This window comes from Ictidomys tridecemlineatus, chromosome 3 (assembly GCF_052094955.1).
Source record: "Ictidomys tridecemlineatus isolate mIctTri1 chromosome 3, mIctTri1.hap1, whole genome shotgun sequence".
NCBI classification, from domain to species: Eukaryota; Metazoa; Chordata; class Mammalia; order Rodentia; family Sciuridae; genus Ictidomys; species Ictidomys tridecemlineatus.
The window spans coordinates 23,761,847-23,778,635 of record NC_135479.1 but is presented as its reverse complement, the minus strand read 5'-3'; the positions used below and the strand labels follow the sequence as shown (position 1 = coordinate 23,778,635).

General features: G+C 44.4%; 2 protein-coding genes across 20 annotated transcripts in view; one reads left to right on the top strand and one right to left on the bottom strand.

Moving 5' to 3' along the window:
- Positions 1-15,024, top strand: part of LOC144376052 (uncharacterized) — a 37,573-nt gene extending 22,549 nt beyond the window's left edge. For 15 of the 18 annotated variants that reach the window (XR_013436064.1, XR_013436073.1, XR_013436060.1 and 12 more), the window contains 2 exons: positions 5,680-5,720; positions 12,236-15,024. Coding sequence is in view for 2 of the 18 variants with exons in the window: in XM_078042157.1 (XP_077898283.1) it covers positions 5,680-5,720; positions 12,236-12,245 (51 nt within the window). In the remaining 16 variants the exon portion in view is untranslated. Of the gene's footprint in view, positions 1-1,370; positions 5,494-5,679; positions 5,721-12,235 lie in introns of those variants that run through there. The other 3 variants (XR_013436062.1, XR_013436068.1, XR_013436070.1) reach the window with 2 other exon arrangements.
- The window catches only part of Sp2 (Sp2 transcription factor), a 29,056-nt gene extending 12,478 nt beyond the window's left edge, over positions 1-16,578 (bottom strand). The window contains exon 1 of one of the 2 annotated variants that reach the window (XM_005321737.4): positions 16,460-16,578. In XM_005321737.4, the coding sequence (XP_005321794.1) occupies positions 16,460-16,466 (7 nt within the window). In that variant the 5' untranslated portion in view covers positions 16,467-16,578. The remainder of the gene's footprint in view (positions 1-16,459) is intronic. The other variant, XM_021724164.3, reaches the window with a different exon arrangement.
- Positions 16,579-16,789: the final 211 nt, after the last annotated feature.

Genomic DNA, 16,789 nt, shown 5'->3' with positions numbered 1-16,789 from the left:
ATATGCATATATATAAAATATTATAAGTTGTTATTGCTTGGTAGAATTTTACTTAACAAAGAATTTTTCTCCTTGTTCTGTATTTCCCTATTTTCTCACAGTGATTAGACAACTGGCCTTCTGTATCCACAGATTCAATCAACCACAGATCAAAACGTTAGGAAAAAATACTGTATCTATACTGAATATGTGTAGACATTTTCTTGTCATTATTCCCCAAATAATACAGTGTAACAATTATGTGGTTTTAGGTATTACAAGTAATCAAGAGATGATTTAAAGTATACAGGAGGATGTGTGTATGCTACATGAAAACACTCTGCCATTTTATGTAAGGGACTTGAATATCTGTGGATTTTGGTATCTGCAGAAGGTCCTGGAGCCAAATGCCCTGTGGATACTCAGGGACAACTATACCTTATTGTTCTTTTTTTTTCAATAAAAGAAAATAAAGAAGGTTGAGGAAATTGTGAAAGGAGATTCTACCCTGCACTTAGTCTAATTTAAAAAGAAAACAAGATTTAAAAAAAATTTAAGACATGAGGAGTTTGGGGGAAAGAATCTAGTTCATCTTGAGTTCATAAATCACTAAGGAAAAGAACACTGGGCAGGAAGTCAGGCTTCTATCCTAGAACTTTGGAAAGCTGATGCCAGGAAAAATAGACAAGGAATATTACTTGGGAGAGTCAGAGCTTGAGCCCCTAGTGGGCATCTAGCAAGAAAAGGACAAAGGCTGGAGAGAGCAGAGCCATTCCCTCTGGGCGGGCCTCTCTGGCTTCTCTCTTTGGAGAAAGGATTATTTTTCTTTTCTTTTCTTTGATACCAGGGATTGAACTTAGGGGCACTACATCCCCAGCCCTTTTTTTGTATTTTATTTAGAGACAGGTCTCACTAAGTTGCTTAATGCCTTGGTTTTGCTGAGGATGGCTTTGAACTAGTGATCCTCCTGCCTCAGCCTCCTGAGCCACTGGGATTACAGGTGTATGCCACCGTTCCCAGATGGGGAAAGGATTCTTAGAGAAAGGTAAAGGAAGGGTGAGCCCAGGATGGGTGATAGGCTGGTAGGAGGCTCCCCAGTGACTTTAATGGTCACCAGGCCTCAAGCCACTGCAGGGCAGGGTGGTTCTGCAGATCCTGCTCACTGTACCAGGAGCCCTCCTGGTGAGAATGTACACGAGAATGCACATGTAGATCCTGAAACATCTCAGACAGATCCTTGACATATTTCTAGAATTACTGAATTCTAGAGTTGAATTATTGAATGATTAAATAGCACTGTAGTTACTGAGGGAAGGAGGAATGACCACAGGTACAGGCATGGAGTTGCAAAAAACAAGACATGCTGAACACATCTCAATTTCTTTTCATAGGGTTTTGGAGAGTCACATCAGGAAAACACAAACATCTCGCATCTGAATTCAACAGGCATCAAAGGAAATCTTCATAATACTCTTGTGATCAAGAGGGAAAAAACTGACATGCCTCTAATTCCAGCAGCTCGGGAGGTAGAGGCAGGAGGATCATGAGTTCAAAAGCCAGCCTCAGCGACTTAGCAGGGCCCTAAGCAACTTAAAAAAGAACAGGGAAAAAATGTACTAGGTACAGTGCCCTACTCCTATAATCGCAGCTACTCCAGAAGCTGAGGCAAGAGGATTCCAAGTTTGAAGCCAGCCTCAGAAATTTAGCAACACCTTGTCTCAAAAAAATTTTAAAAAGGGCTGGGGATGGGCTGTAACTCAGCAGCAGAGCGCTTGCCTAGCATGTGTGAGGCACTGGGTTTTATCCTCAGCACCACATAAAAATAAGCAAATAAAATAAAGGCATTCTGTCCATCTACAACTACAAAAAAAATTTTTTTTTAAATGCTGGGGATGTAGCTCAAGTAGTAAAGTGCCCTTGGGTTCAACATCCAGTACAAAAACAAACAAAAACCAACCAGGGGAATAATTCAGGCAGGATGATAATCTAGTCTGGGGGCTAAAATGAGCATGCTTCTACCTAAGTGCTCAAGGTTGGCTGCTACATGTCGACTGGGTATGGAACCAAGGCCTTATACATGCTAGGGATATCTCAAACTGGGGTGGGTCCCAGGACCAGGCTCCATGGGCCTCTCCTCAAAGGACTCTCTTTATTTTTTGGTACTGGGGATTGAACTCAGAGGTGCTTTACCACTGAACCACATCCTCAGCCCATTTTATATTTTATTTGGAGACAGGGTCTCACTTAATTGCTAAGCCCTTGCTAAATTGCTGAGACTGGGGCTGGGGCTGGGGCTAGGGCTGGGGCTCAGCAGTAGCACACTTGCCTGGCATGTGTGAAGCACTGGGTTCAATTCTTAACACCACATATAAATAAATAAAATAAAGGTCTATCAAAAACTAAAATAAATAAATAAATAGAAATAAATTTTAAAAAAATAAATTGCTGAGATTGGCCTTAAACTTGTATACTCCTTCCTCAGCCTCCCAAGTGGCTTCCACAACCATGCCTGGTATATTGATCCACTACATGTCATGCCTTATGCCAAATGCTGTCATGTAAATTATCAGAGCATCACAGAAATCCTATGAGGATGGCATTGTCTGTTTTATAGACAATACAGTGAGCCTGAGAGAGAATGCTCAGCCATCCCATTCCCTTTTAGTGGACCACACATAATTTTTATTTAGGTTTAGAGCCTTCTGCTTTTAAGCATTACATCTACCAGTTTTTAAAGATCTCTTTGAACCTTAAAACCAACACTCATTGTGTTTACAGCCCTTCTCAATTTTGTGACACCTGTAAGTTTAACTTGCTTTCTAGATCTTGGCACTGGTTCACAAACTTGGGTGGCAGGTAGACTACTCTAAAGCTGTTTTTTTGTTGTTGTTGTTACCGCATGAGTTTAGGATAAGGATGTGTCACTCATGTATGAGTATGTTTGCACTAAGTCTTGAATTTTTTTTTTTTGTGTGTGTGTGTGTGTGGTTCTGGGTATGAAACCAAGGCCTTATACATGCTAGGCAAATGTCTTATCACGGAACTAAACCCCCAGCCCCAAAATAAATTGTTTTTATAATTGTGGTTCATAGTCTAATAGTTTGAACACAACTGCTCTAAGGGAAAAAAATGTTTTGGGGTGTTGTCTTTGATTATTTTCATTACAATGTTAAACTTGACTTAATTTTATATGAACATAAATCTGTGTCTCAGTCAGCTTAATTGCTATAAAGTTAATAACTACAAAAAAGCCAGCAAAATTCAAATCAGCACCATCATTCTGGGAGGACGATGTTTGATGGAACCCTGATCACCACTTTCAGCCCATGCATAGCACAGAGTCAACCCTCTGTGCCCCTTGAGCTCTGCTCACCCACCCTGCATTGGCCAGTGCCAAGTGACACAGTCTTCCCACTGTTTCTGGATGAAAAAGTCTTGTCCTTCACTTTGCACAGATGTACCATGAGTTGAACGTGCAAAATGAAGCTGTCCTAACTAGGCCACACAGTTATAGTGGAGCACTTGTAAACACACAGGCCCTGAAGTGTGTAGGATGTGGCTAAGCAACAGTCCCCCTTGATGGTGGTAGATGCTCATTTTTAAAAACAATCAGCATAATGAAAACACAAAAATAAAAAGTCTTCTGAAGCCAGAGTGGTATATGCCTATAATCCCACTGACTAGGGAGGCTGAGATAATAGACTGCAAGTTCCAGGCCCAGCAACTTAGTGAGACTCTTGCTCAAAAGTAAAAAGGGGCAGCTGGGATTGTGGCTCAGTGGTAGAGCACTTGCTTAACGTGTGAGGCACTGGGTTTGATCCCCAGCACCATATAAACAAATTAAATAAATAAAAGTATTGTGTCCATATACAACTAAAAAAATATTTAAAAAAAAAAAAAAGTAAAAAGGGAACCTGGGGCAATAACTCAGTTGGTAGAGTGCTTGTCTTGCATGCGCAAGGAGCTGGGTTCAATCTTCAGCACCACAAAAAATAAAATAAGTAAATAGGGATAGGAATGTGTCTCAGTGGTTAAATGTCCATGGGTTCAACCCTGGTACCAAAAAATAAAATGTACACACACAGTAAATCCTACTGTTAAGTTAAAAAACAAATCACATATATATAGGTCAGGAAGACAAAGCTTGATGATTGCAAAAATAAAACAAAAGACAATCACTACAGTCTTCAACTTCATTTCTTTCTTTTGCCTTCCCCTGCCCCAATACTAGGGATTGAACCCAGGGGCACTCTACCACTGAGCTGTACCCCCAGTCCTTAGGCTATCCTCATACTTGCCATCCTCCTGCCTCAGCCTCCCAAATTTCTGGGAGTACAGGTGTTTGCAACCATGCTTGGCTTGGGTTGCATTCCTTATTGGGGGGCGGGGGCGGGGGTAACTGGAGATTGAGCCCGGGAGCACTTTACCTACATCCCTACTCATTTTTATTTTATGTCAAGTTCTTACTAAATTGCTGAGGCTGGCCTCAAAATTGCAATCCTTCTGCCTCCAACTCTGGAACTGCTGAGATTACAGGCGTGCATCACTACACCTGGCTTTGGACTGCATTTCTAATAATTCAACCAAAGAGCAAGAAAAATAATAGTCTTACTGTATTCTGCATACTTGGATGACATCTGGAGTGTCATGTTCCATTCTTTTTTTTTTAGGGGAGGGTGGCGGGTACTGAGGATTGAACTCATGAGCACTCAACCACTGAGCCACATCCTCAGCCCTATTGTATATTTTTATTTAGAGACAGGGTCTGAGTTGCTTAGTACCTTCCTTTTATTGAGTCTGGCTTTGAACTTGGACTCCTCCTGCCTCAGCCTCTTGAGCCAGTGGGAATACAGGTGTGAGCCACTGCGCCTGGTCAAGTTCCATTCTGAGGGACATTTCAAAAAGAGAATTTACAACTGGGGGTCGTTCAGAGGAAAGTAGCAGTGGTTGTGGCAGGGTGCCTGATCCTAAATGTCATTTACCAGAGTACTCATTCTATATATGAGTTCAAAGGGCAGAACCAAGACTTTGGTGTAGATATTTCAAGAAGGCAGATTTCAGTTTAATATAAGAACTTTCAAAAGATGGAACCAGTTGCCCTTGGGGATAATGTTCTCCTTTCTCTGGAATCGTTTAACAAGAGGCAGGATGTGTACTTCTGTTGGAGATGGGCTCTTGAGATAGGGAGGAGAGTTGGACCAAATGATTTTTGGGGGATGCGGGTACAGCTCAGTGGAAGAATGCTTGCCTACCATGTGCAAGGCCCTAGGTTCAATACCAAGCACTGCCCCCCAAAAAAGATTTTTATACCTTTTAGACCATGTTGCTGATAAAAATGCAAGATGAGTTAGTTCCTAGCAGGCTGGGAAGGCAGGCAGGGGATCTCCCAGGAGACTTCCTGGGGCTCAAGTTCACTTGGCTAAAATTGGTAAATGACTCTCCCTCAGACACTCTGTTATGAAAAGACAAGACACTGGAATAGGAGAGTGCAAATGAAATAAAGTAAAAATTGGCCTAGTGCTTCCCAATCATTTCCCTCTCTCTACCACAGTCATTATTACCCTGAACTCAAACTGGTTAGGGACCTGGCTGTGCTCTGAGGGCATCTTCAGTTAAAACAAAAGTTAAAACAGAAGCAAGCTGCAGACTGCTGGCGCTCCACGTTGCACCATTTCAGTTTGGTTTCATTTTTCTCCCCAGCTGGCTCTTGAAACACTCCTCTACATCTCAAAACAATGTCTGTAAGTATGTCTCCTGATGTCACTCAGAGCTTTATGGCCCCTGGGCTGCAGACCTGGGCCACTAAACAAATGAAGAATCTCTGTTATTGCAAAATTATGTCCTGGGATTCACCATGAAAGGGAAAGCAGCATTTCTTGCCGGTGTTTGGAAATGAAAAGTGGTAATGGAGAGGCAGCACACATACCTGCAGCACTTTGGTCAATGGTACCTTGGAACCTCATTAATTTGGAACCTTATATTTAAAATGTGTCATGTGGACAAAAAAGACTGACAGAAACACATCCAAAATCTCCAGGCTCTTGTACAGATCACCCACTGCCATCTCCTGTTCCTTCCAGCACAGCCATTTCTTTCTTCCTCCTTGGCCAGACTTGGTGGGACAGCTGTCAGTGCTTTGCTGTTCCCTCCCTCCTCGACTCACTCACATCCTATGCAAGCAGAGGCATCAGGACTTTGGCCCCTGCACTCTGCTTGCTGGTCATGCCCAAGTCACCACTGATGTCCTTGCTAATAAATCCAACAGACTCTCTGATCATTCCCTCCTCCTTGAAATTCCCATGAATTTTCTCCCACCTCTTCTCCTGTGGGCACCTCTTCCTTTACCATCCTTTAAATACTGAAAAACCTCAACATATGTCCTTCTCCTCATCCAGTATCATTTCCCAAGTAACCAAGCCCACTCACTTGGCTTCCAGAACCTTCCATGTGCAGGCTGGCAACTCCCAGGTCCCATGTGTTCAGCCAGTCCTTTGTAGGCTTCTACTTCAGCTGGCCACAGATACTGCCAGCATAGGGCATCCTTCCTGGCCTTCCCACCCTCAGTCCCCACAGGCCTCTTTCTAGACCCCTGAAGAGCCTATATTTTTGTTGCTGCCTTCCCTTGCTTACAGCCTCTTCTGTCTTTTCAATGCCTAATGCCTTCATTTTTCAGATCTCAGGCTATTTTTTTCCCAGCAAGATTTATTAACAGACATTGTATAACAAGTATGCCAGGTCCTCAGAGGCCTTTCTGGACCCCCCCCCCCCCCGAGATGAGGTTTACTCCTTTAGTTTGCTAGCCACCAGTTAAATAAATAATCATGTGCCCTAATGTATGGGAGTATGGATGAGTTCCCCAGGTGGCCATGTTGTCTTCACTGAACTGGTGACACCAAGTCCCTCAGTACCCAGCACAGGGACACATTCCATGTCTGAAGGGTGAAAAAGTACTTCTGGCTAAACCAGCCTCTCTTCTGGTATTTTCAATCACAACAAAATCTGAGTATCCTCTTCATAGTAGATCATCAAGTTCTGATGATTCTACCTCCAAATTAGACATTTGTCTCTAGTCTTCTCACCACTCTTGTTCCCATGGCCATGGCCATGATCATAGTATTAACTACCCTCAGCTCAGACTGAAATACCATTCCCAGCCTCCAGAATGGTTTCCAGCCCCTGGCCTCGATCCCTTTTACCCAGCCTCCACAATCTGGTCAGAAAAATCTGTAAAATGCAAATCTCACTCTGCCATTCCCCTGATCAAGCCCCTCAATAAATTCCAGATGCTCTTATGATAAGCTTAGAAAGTTCATAGTGCCTCCTCTTGGCCCTTCCCCCTCCTCCCTCTCCCACTTTATCTCTGGCCCTTCCATCTTTCCCAGCATACATTTGACAATTTTTCACTCCTAGAATTAAAAAACACCACACACTCTGATTTGGAACATAAAGCTGGCTCTCTCCCATTTGTCTGGCCATTTTAATTTCTTCAGAGTTCCTTTGTAATTCATTCTGAGAAAGCCTGTAATCCCAGAAACTCTGGAGGCTGAGGGAGGAGGATTGCAAATTTGAGGTCAGCCTGGGAAATTTAGTGAGGGCCTGTCTCAAAATAAAAAATAAAATGGGCTGGGGTGGAAAAGTACCCCTGGGTTTGATCTCTAGTAGCTCCTCATTACCCCCCCCCCGAAAAAAAAGCCTTTCCTGACCTTCCCCATGCCTGAGACAGGTGACCTTGCCATGTGCCTGAATGTACTCCCCAGGACACCCTTCATAGCACTGACCCCACCACAGCCACAGGTCACAGAGTATGTCTCTGACCTATGGGGTCTTTCTACAGCTAACTGGAGGGCAGGGGGAACACAGTGTAACGGGCTGGCCTACTGGTCCTTTCACCAAGAACTGCCTTTGTGCATGTGTGCGTGTGGTCCGAATCCTAGCCCATGCTAGGCAAATGCTCTAGCTCTGAATTCACCCCAGCAAAAACACTGTCCTTTAATACACAGGATAAGAGAAAAGAGGCCCATAAAAATTCCACAACAGCAGACTTTAGGAAGCTTCCCTCTGGGAGAGAACTCCCAACTCCACACCTAGGCCTTAGGAATGCTCAGCCTTTTTGCCTTCTGGGCTCCTACTACCCTGACCACTGGCTTCCTTGGCCTTCCGCTCTGGTATTTCCCCTGGAGGAATTTCACTTTGCGCAAACAGTCCTTCTGTTGGCTATTTTGGTCAGCTTGGCTGGGCTGGGAGCCAACAAAGCAGTTTCTAAGCCCATGCTTTCCCTGTTGCTTGGAAGAATTCAGAGCTGGTGAGGGAAAAGCAAGCCATGGCTGGTTTTGGAGAACAAAGCTGGGCTTCAAGGGAAGCTGACAAGAGAATTAGCTTGGATGGAGGGAGCAGCAACCTAGGTCATGAGAGACTCCAAACTACACTGAACATTTTTGAAAAGCAAATCTCCAACCTCACAATAGCGATTATAAAAGAGCCCAGTAACAGACAAATTTCACTGATTTTAATTAAATGAGAACAACTCTGGGCACTGGCTGGCTAGTGCCACTGGCCAAAAGAGGAAGGAGAGTAGGGAACAGATTTCTTCTCTGCCTAGATACTTAATTATGCTTCCTATCTTCCCCGTCCTGAACTCTGACCCCACAACTCAGTCTGTGGCCCTATGTGCATCCATGATTTATTTCAACAAAAAGTTAAAATTTCCTTCTTCAATTAATAGCCATTAATTCTCTCCTCTTCAAACAAAATTCCTTGCTAGTTACCTACAATGGGCAGTTCCTGACTTCCAATGGTTTGGCTAATGATTTTTTTTAAAAACATATTTATTTTTTAGTTGTAGTTGGACTCAATCTCTTTATTTTATTTATTTATTTATTTATTTTTTATGTGGCGCCGACGATCAAACCCAGGGCCTCACACATGCCTAGGCAAGCGCTCTACTGCTGAGCACAACCCCAGGCCTGGCTAATGATCTTTTGACCTGATAATGCTATGAAGTGCACCCAAACAATCAGTGACTCACTTTCAGGACAGTATTCAATAAATCACATGAGACATTCAATACTTTATTATAAAGTAGGCTTTGCAGTAAATGATTTTTTGTCCAACTTCAGGCTAATGTAAGTGTTATAAGCCAGTTTAAAGCAGGTGAGGCAAAGCCATGACACTTTTTAGGTAAGTATATTAAATGTATTTTCAACTTACAATATTTTAACTTACTGTGGATTTACATAACTCCATCACAAGTAGAGGAACATCTATACTTGCTGTTTTGTTTCTAATTAGTCTCCTGCCACTCTTTCTTGAACTTATTCCAACCAGGCTGTACCCTCCCTATTCATGCTGCCCAAACTGCTCAAACTACCAGAATCTCGATGCTGCTGAATCTAATGGCTAATTGTTACTAGACCTCAGACTTCATCTTTTGTGTTGATCTGAGAGCTGGCTGTTCTTCCTCCATGACCCACTCTTCACTTGGCTACCAGGACATCCATACCAAGTTGGCCTCTTACCACTTGGGCTACTTCTAAATCTCCTTTGCTAGTTCTTCTCTAAAATTCTAAGAGCCCAGTAACAGTAAGACGAATTTCACTGATTTTCATTAAGTGGTTGGGCTATCCTAGGAATCAGCCCCAGGACCCATCTTTCTTCTGCCTACACCTGTTTCCTGGGTGATTTTACCTAGTCTTATTGCTTTAAAAACCAGTAATATACACATTACTATATAATGATGATTCCCAAATTCTATCTGCAGATTTGTTATCAAAATGTCTACTGACATCTTCACTTGAATGTAGTAATAAGTATCTCAAATATTCCTGGCCCTAAGCAATGTTCCTGATAACTCCCTAATTCTGAGCCTCCTTCAAAACTTGCCATTGTAGCCATGAGTGGTGGTGCACACCTGTAATCCCAGTGGCTCAGGAGGCTGAAACAAAAGGAACTCAAGTTTGAGGCCAGCCTCGGAAATTTAGTGAAGCCTGATACAACTTGAGACCCTGTCTCAAAACAAAAAATAAAAAGGGCTGGGGAATGTAGCTGAGTGGTAAATTGACTCTGAGTTAAACTCCCAGTGTCCCCAAAAAGCAAAACAAAAACAATAATATATGGTGAATGCTAACTCCATTCTTTTAGCTGCTAAGCCCTAAAACCTTGGGTGTTATCTTTGATTTATTTGTCCCACCCTCCACATTTGACAGCAGACACTTTCAGCTCTACCTTCAGAATATATTTGAATATTTATCACCTAGATCCACATTGTCTTTCACCTGGATAACTGAGAAAGGCTCATAGCTGGCCTTCTGACCTTGACCTTGTCAATCTGTTCTCAACAAGCATCAAATTTACACAAAAATCTTTTTATTCTTTTGCTCAGATTCCCCCAATAGTGTCCCATTTCCCAAAGAGCCAAAGTTCCCACTGTGTCCTTATGTGACCTGGCTCCCTCTCTGACCTATCCTGCTGTCACTCTCCCTCCCTCCAGCTCCAGCTGCTGGCTTCCCTGTTACTTTAGAACATACCAGGTGTGGTCCCTTGTCAGGGTCCTCTTACTTGCTCTTATGGTTGCTGGAGGTCTCAACCTTCTCCCCTCACTCCAGATTGGGCATAGCTCATTCTCCTCCCCTCTTTCAGGGAGCCACTCAGATGTCATTGAGATCATCCCTGATTACCATATGTAAATCCCCCCCACCCCCACACACACATTTTTCCTACCCTTTCTCTTCTATATTTAGCACTTTTTGTTTGGGGTGGGGTACTGGGGATTAAAGTCAGGGGCACTCAACCACTGAGCCACACCCCCAACCCTATTTTATTTTTTTATTTAGAGTCAGGATCTCATCAAGTTGCTTAGTTCCTTGCTAAATTGCTGAGGCTGGCTTCAAACTCCGAATCCTCCTGCCTTAGCCTCCCTACAGGCCTGAGTCAGTCACCAGGCCTGGTGTTCTTACTTTTTTTCCCTCGTTCTTCTGGTATTAGTGGTTCCGGTATTAGGGATTGAGCCCTGGGGCACTTTACCATTGAGCTACATCCCCAGTCCTTTTTATTTATTTTGAGACAGGGTCTTGCTAAATTGCTGAGGTACTTGTGATCCTCCTGTCTCAGCCTCAGGAATGGCTGGGATTACAGGTGTACACCACCCAGCCTGGCTAGCACTTCTTACTTTCAAACAAATATCTATCAGTTACTTATTTATTGTCTCCCAGTAAGAATTGGAAGTTTCCTAAAGATTCTCTTATTCACTGATGTACCACCCCTAGTACCTGGCCCTTCGGTACTTACCAAACATTTGTTCAATAAATTCTGGAGGGATGTGGAAGGGAGAATCTAAATAAGAGTGTAGGAGCTTTAAGAACCAAAGCAGAAACCCTGCAGATCTGCATATCCTGATAGCAGGCGAGGATCCACTCCCAAGTCTGCTCAGCTGATCCAGTTCCAGATAGAACTCTGTGGTGTTGGGGATTGAACCCAGGGGCGCTCAATTACTGAGCCAAATCCTCACGCCCTTTTGAGATAGGGTCTTGCTAAATTGATAAGGCTGGCCTCAAACTTCCAATCCTTCTGGTTTAGCCTCCCCAGCTGCAGGTATTTTAGGCATGTACCACCACCCTAGCTGCAGATGCAACTCTCAAGCCCACCAGTCTCTTCACATGCGGGTGCCAGCCTGATGTGAGCCAGTGGTCCAGTCTTGTTCCTGAACAAATGCTTCAATGAACACACCTCACCACATACTAGGTACTACATTTCAGGGTTTCTTTCAACTAACAAGTATAAAGGAATGGAGGGGTAGTTAAAGATAATGAGGGCATCTGAAATATGAATACCTCACCTAGGTCCACCCTAAATTCCTCTTCCCCACAGGAGACTTATTTGCATTCCCACCCTGCTTGAAGAAACTAGGGAGAAATGAGGGACACAGACAGCAACGGATGGAAACTCCTCACCCAGACCAAAGCCGCCCGGAGAAATAGTGCAGGGCTTTTCTATCAAAGAAAAGCATTCTGTCTTAGAGAACAGGAGGAAAAAAGAAAGCAAGATACATTTTTTTTTCCCTTTGAAGAATCTCATTATGCACAAACACTGCTTCCTCTACTCTGGCAAATATATTATTTGTGAGTCACTCCCTACATTCACCCCAGGCTACAATCTGCTTCAGAAATGAGTAGTGACTTCATTTCCCCTGAGAAGAGAGGGCGGGCTTAGCGTTTTCTTTTTTGAAGACTGGGAAATGTCTTGGTCTGTTTTCTTTTCCTAGGTTCATCTGAGAAGATTTCCAGTTAGACATTGACTGAAGAAAGAAATATTTCACTTTCAATCACATGGCCCTGCTTGCTGTCTCTTATTCCTTATTCACTCTCTCGGAGGTCACTTTGTGATTCTACCAAATCCCACAGGAAAGGTAACAAGCCCAAAGAAAAGGCCCTAGAAAGATCACTTTTGGAAATGTGCAAACCAGTAACTGCTGGCTCTTCCAGAGCAACATTCACCCTGTGGCTACAATGAAAGACCACCTAACAGTCTAATTTACCAAGTAGGGGCAAATCGGCATCTCAGAGCACTTAGCATCAAATAACAGTCACACTGCATTGCAGTGTGGAAGCTTCTGGCTAGATACAGCAAGCAATTCTGAAACGAAATGTAGCTAAGGGAAAGAGTTACCCAATGAAGGATTCCAGTGGCTGGGCCTCCAAGCATGCTTGTCCTGTGATGCACACAGCCTTGACATCCCAGCACTGCTTGGAGCTCTCTCAGGCACACTGAGCAACTCCCAAACCAAGAGCTCTGCCTGTTCATATCCCCTTGCTCTGGAACAGAGCTCATCTCCCAAAAGCACACCTGCCAGAAGTCCATTCTAATGAAAAGCACAGTGATCTCCATGCCATTGGCAGCCTCAGGGAATCAAGAAGACAGGTAGTGGAAGCCAGACTTCCCCCAGGCTGCTAGTGCTGACTCTGAGCTTGCTCCAGGGCTCTTTTAGCCTCGTCCCAGGAGGCAGTAGAAAACTCAGTTTTCCATTTCAAAGTCTGTCAACTGGAACAAATCCACCCACAGCACCTGGGAGCATCTCCTCTTAAGCAATCTCCAATTCCTTTCCTATTTAATCTGACAATGCCCTTGAGTCAGAAATGTCCCATGGTTTTGCCTCTTTGCTCTTCTTTCCACCTGGTTCAAAAGATTACTGATGGAAAAGTGAGACCCCCTTCCACCCTAAAGTCCTAAAAGAAAGCTTCCCGCCAAAAAGATCTACTGGCAATGGAGAAAGAGCATCCAAAGAGACAGACTTTCAAATACATTTCAAAAACAAAATTAAAGTGCTGGATTTATGAAGGAGAAATAAAAAGAAAGCTCCCCACCACCACCACCACCACAGGTCATGATTAAGTATTCAAAGAGGGCAAAGTAAAACAAGTACATTTCATAATGATGTCCATTTCTCAGCCTAGAAATTACTGGTCTGGAACCAATGCACATGCCTGTAATCTCAGCAACTTGGAAAGCTGAGGTGGAAGGATCACAAGTTTGAGGCCAGCCTCAGCAACAAAGAGAAACCTGTCTCAAAAAAAAAAAAAAAACAGCTGGAGATCTAGCTAAGTGGAACACCACTGGATTCAATCCCCAATACCTAAGAAAGAAATAAAGGAAGGAGGGAAGGAAGGAAGGAGAAAAGAAAGGGAGGGAAAATACTGGAAATTACCCATAAGGTAAGCATTCCTGGTTTAGAACATACTGGGGAGAAATTCATAGATTTGTTAAACTGCCCAAAGGGATACTCCAGACATACTACCCCAAATCTCAAGAAGCATATAACCTTCTGCCACCCACAAGGTTTAAAATTGGACCATGTAATCCCATATAAACTAGAGCTGTTCATACTACTTCATCCCTAAACTTCCTAATACTCCACACAATCTTTATTGACTTATTGGTACTGGGGATTGAATCCAGGGGTGCTTTACCAATAAGCTACAACCCCAGCACTTTCTATTTTTCATTTTGACACAGGGCCTCCCTAAGTTCCTTAGGGCCTTGCTAAATTGCTGAGGCTGGCTTTGAACTTTGCGCTCCTCCTTTGCTGGGATTATCCACATATGCCACCATGCCTGGCCTCCACACAACCTTTAAAGCAATGTCTCTCTGCTTCCTTCAATGTGTGGCTACTGCTCACTTGATCCAAAATAATTCCTTAATTTTTCAATGTTTGCAAGCAGGGCTTCCAATCTGTGTGTATACAGAGAAAAGAGAAGGGAAAAAATAACTCTCAGAACATGCCACACTTCAATCATAAAAATGGGAGTGGGCAAGGTCTACTTATCAAACGAAAGCCAATATGAAGGTCTACTGGCTGACTACAATAAGTTTAACAAGTCATCATAAGGGCACTAGTTGGGCAATAATTGCTCAAAGTAAGCTTGGGAATTGCCACATACCTATAACAAAGGACTGTTCGCCTGGCTCAAGGAACCCTGCAACTTCTCCAAAAGACAACAGAAAAATTAAGAAATTTAAAGTCAAGATATCGAAATGAACAAGCCTACCTACTGGAATGCCTTTACCCAGATATTTGCCAAAATACGCTCATAGCTTCTTTCCTCCTCTTTGACAGGCCTCCAGAGGGTGAATTCTGAGAGGGAAAGTGGCCAGTCTACGTGCTGTCCACAAAGATGCCAAACTTTTCATCCAGGAGCCAATTCTCTCTGCTGGGCAGCCAGGGAATATCCAATTATCAATGTACTATTTGTGGGTTTCCTTGTCGGAATCTGTGTCTTTAGGAGCCTAGTTCAGGAGGCTCATCATTATCTAGGACCAGCTTTCTTTTCCTTATTGTGAATGCTTTTAACCAAAGAGTTTAAGCCTCTGTACAATCAAGTGGTACTAGAATTAGAAAACTCACCAATGGCCCTAGCCAATGAGGATCCATTTCCAACTGGTATTAAAGCCACTGAACACTGATATCATCAGCCCAATAGATAGGTTGTCTGACAGATTTGCCCTCTTCATCATACACAGGAATTTAAAATAAAGTAAGACACTGAGTTATATTCATTATTGCAAACAATGGATTTCTTTGTGTTAGTAATCTAAATTACTGCTGTGGTCTGGGTTCCACCATGATTCTTTCTGTGGCCTCTGTGAGCTGGCCAACACTGTAAACTTTCTAGTCCTAAAAATCTTTTCCAAAATACCAACTCAACACTTAGCCCTCCTCTATGATACTGACTGCCTCCTAAGATACAGCATAAAACAAGTTTTAGACGGTGTGTGCATGTGCATCCTTAAGCAGTCAGTGGCCTTCTACCTGCAATGATCTGTATAAGTGTGACCTTGGGCCATACTCACAGTGGAGTCCTGGTCCATTCCTTTTTCCAGGAAGCAATAGTGAGTGAATAACCTCAGAAGGACAAGAAAAGCCACACTAAGTCTCCATGGGTCAAGTTAACTAACAAACATGACAAGATACTGGAATCAAAACCAAGGAATGCAGTGAGGACAGGTTTCTCAGTTGCTTAGAAGACACACTTCCTTTTGAACTAAAATTAGAAAGCCACTTTGAAGGAAACATAAGCCAAGAAGCAAGGATAGGCAGCTGAGAACCATTAAGTCAGCAATGGGGATGGAGTGGAGTGAAGGAAGGAAGCTGGCATCTATTTTGTTTTATTCTTTAAATCATCCCTCAAGACTGACTGTATCTGAGCTTTGGGATTTCAGTAGTCTCCCCAACGGGGGTGTAACAAACAGATTGGGAGCTGTGTCAACAAGTTCTCAAACTTCTCATAATTGCAAGAGCTTGCAGATATTTAGGTGGAAGTTCAAGGATCCAAGTGCAAGCATTTAAAAGACGATTTTGTTCAGTCCCAGGCCCACGGCCATCTGCCCAGGAAGTGCCCTGTGGTCTGACACCATTTCCTGATTAGGATACGTCAGTAAGCAGACTGAAGTCTATGCCCAGCAGTGCCCATCTGGTTGGCACCGTCTAAATTTCAAGCATTCCCACTCCTCTGGGTCCCGCAGGCCCTGAATCGCCTGCGGGCATTTAGAGTTGTAGTGTGGAAGATCTCCCCCACACCCAGACACAGGGCGAGCCCGAGGGGTGCCAGGCGCCTTCTCGGAGCAGACCCAGACATTTCCATTACGCAGGCGGTGCAGAGGTCAGCCAGCGACTCTGCTAAGGGCGAGCCAGGCATGCCCGGGGTGCCAGCTTCTCTCGCCAGCCCCCGGAAGCGCCGCCCTCCCGCCCAGCGGGCTCCGAGGGGGCGGGGAGTCGAACGCCCCCTTCCGGGTGCCTCCGCCCGGCTGGCCAGCCGCGCTCCTCCTCCGGGCGGGAATCCTCCCTCCCCCGCCCCTCCCGTAGCCGGGCCCCGGTGCCAGGCCCAACCCCAGGGGGGAACCCCCGGCCCCGGCTTCCCCTCCCCGCGGCCTCTGCCCATCTTCCCGACCCTTGAGGGCCGGGAAGACCCCGCCGGCAGAGGCCAGGACCCACCGCTCATTACGACATCTTCCTCCCTGGCCTCCGCCGCCTCCGCCGCCACCGAGAGCCTGACACCGCCCGCCTAGCGCCCGCCAATCCCGGAGCCCGCCACCACCCGAGCGACGGCAACATTCACCAATAAGCGTTCGGCACATTGGGGACCGACAGCACTGCTAACCAATAAGTGAACGTCATCTAGAGCGACGTTGGTTTGGCCAATAAGGTTACGAAGTGTCACTGATGGACGGTAGAGAATACCAACCGGAAGCCTACTGAAGAATGAACGACATATTCATCAGCCAACTAGCTGGAGGCAAAGTCCCGCCTACTAGATGGTTGATG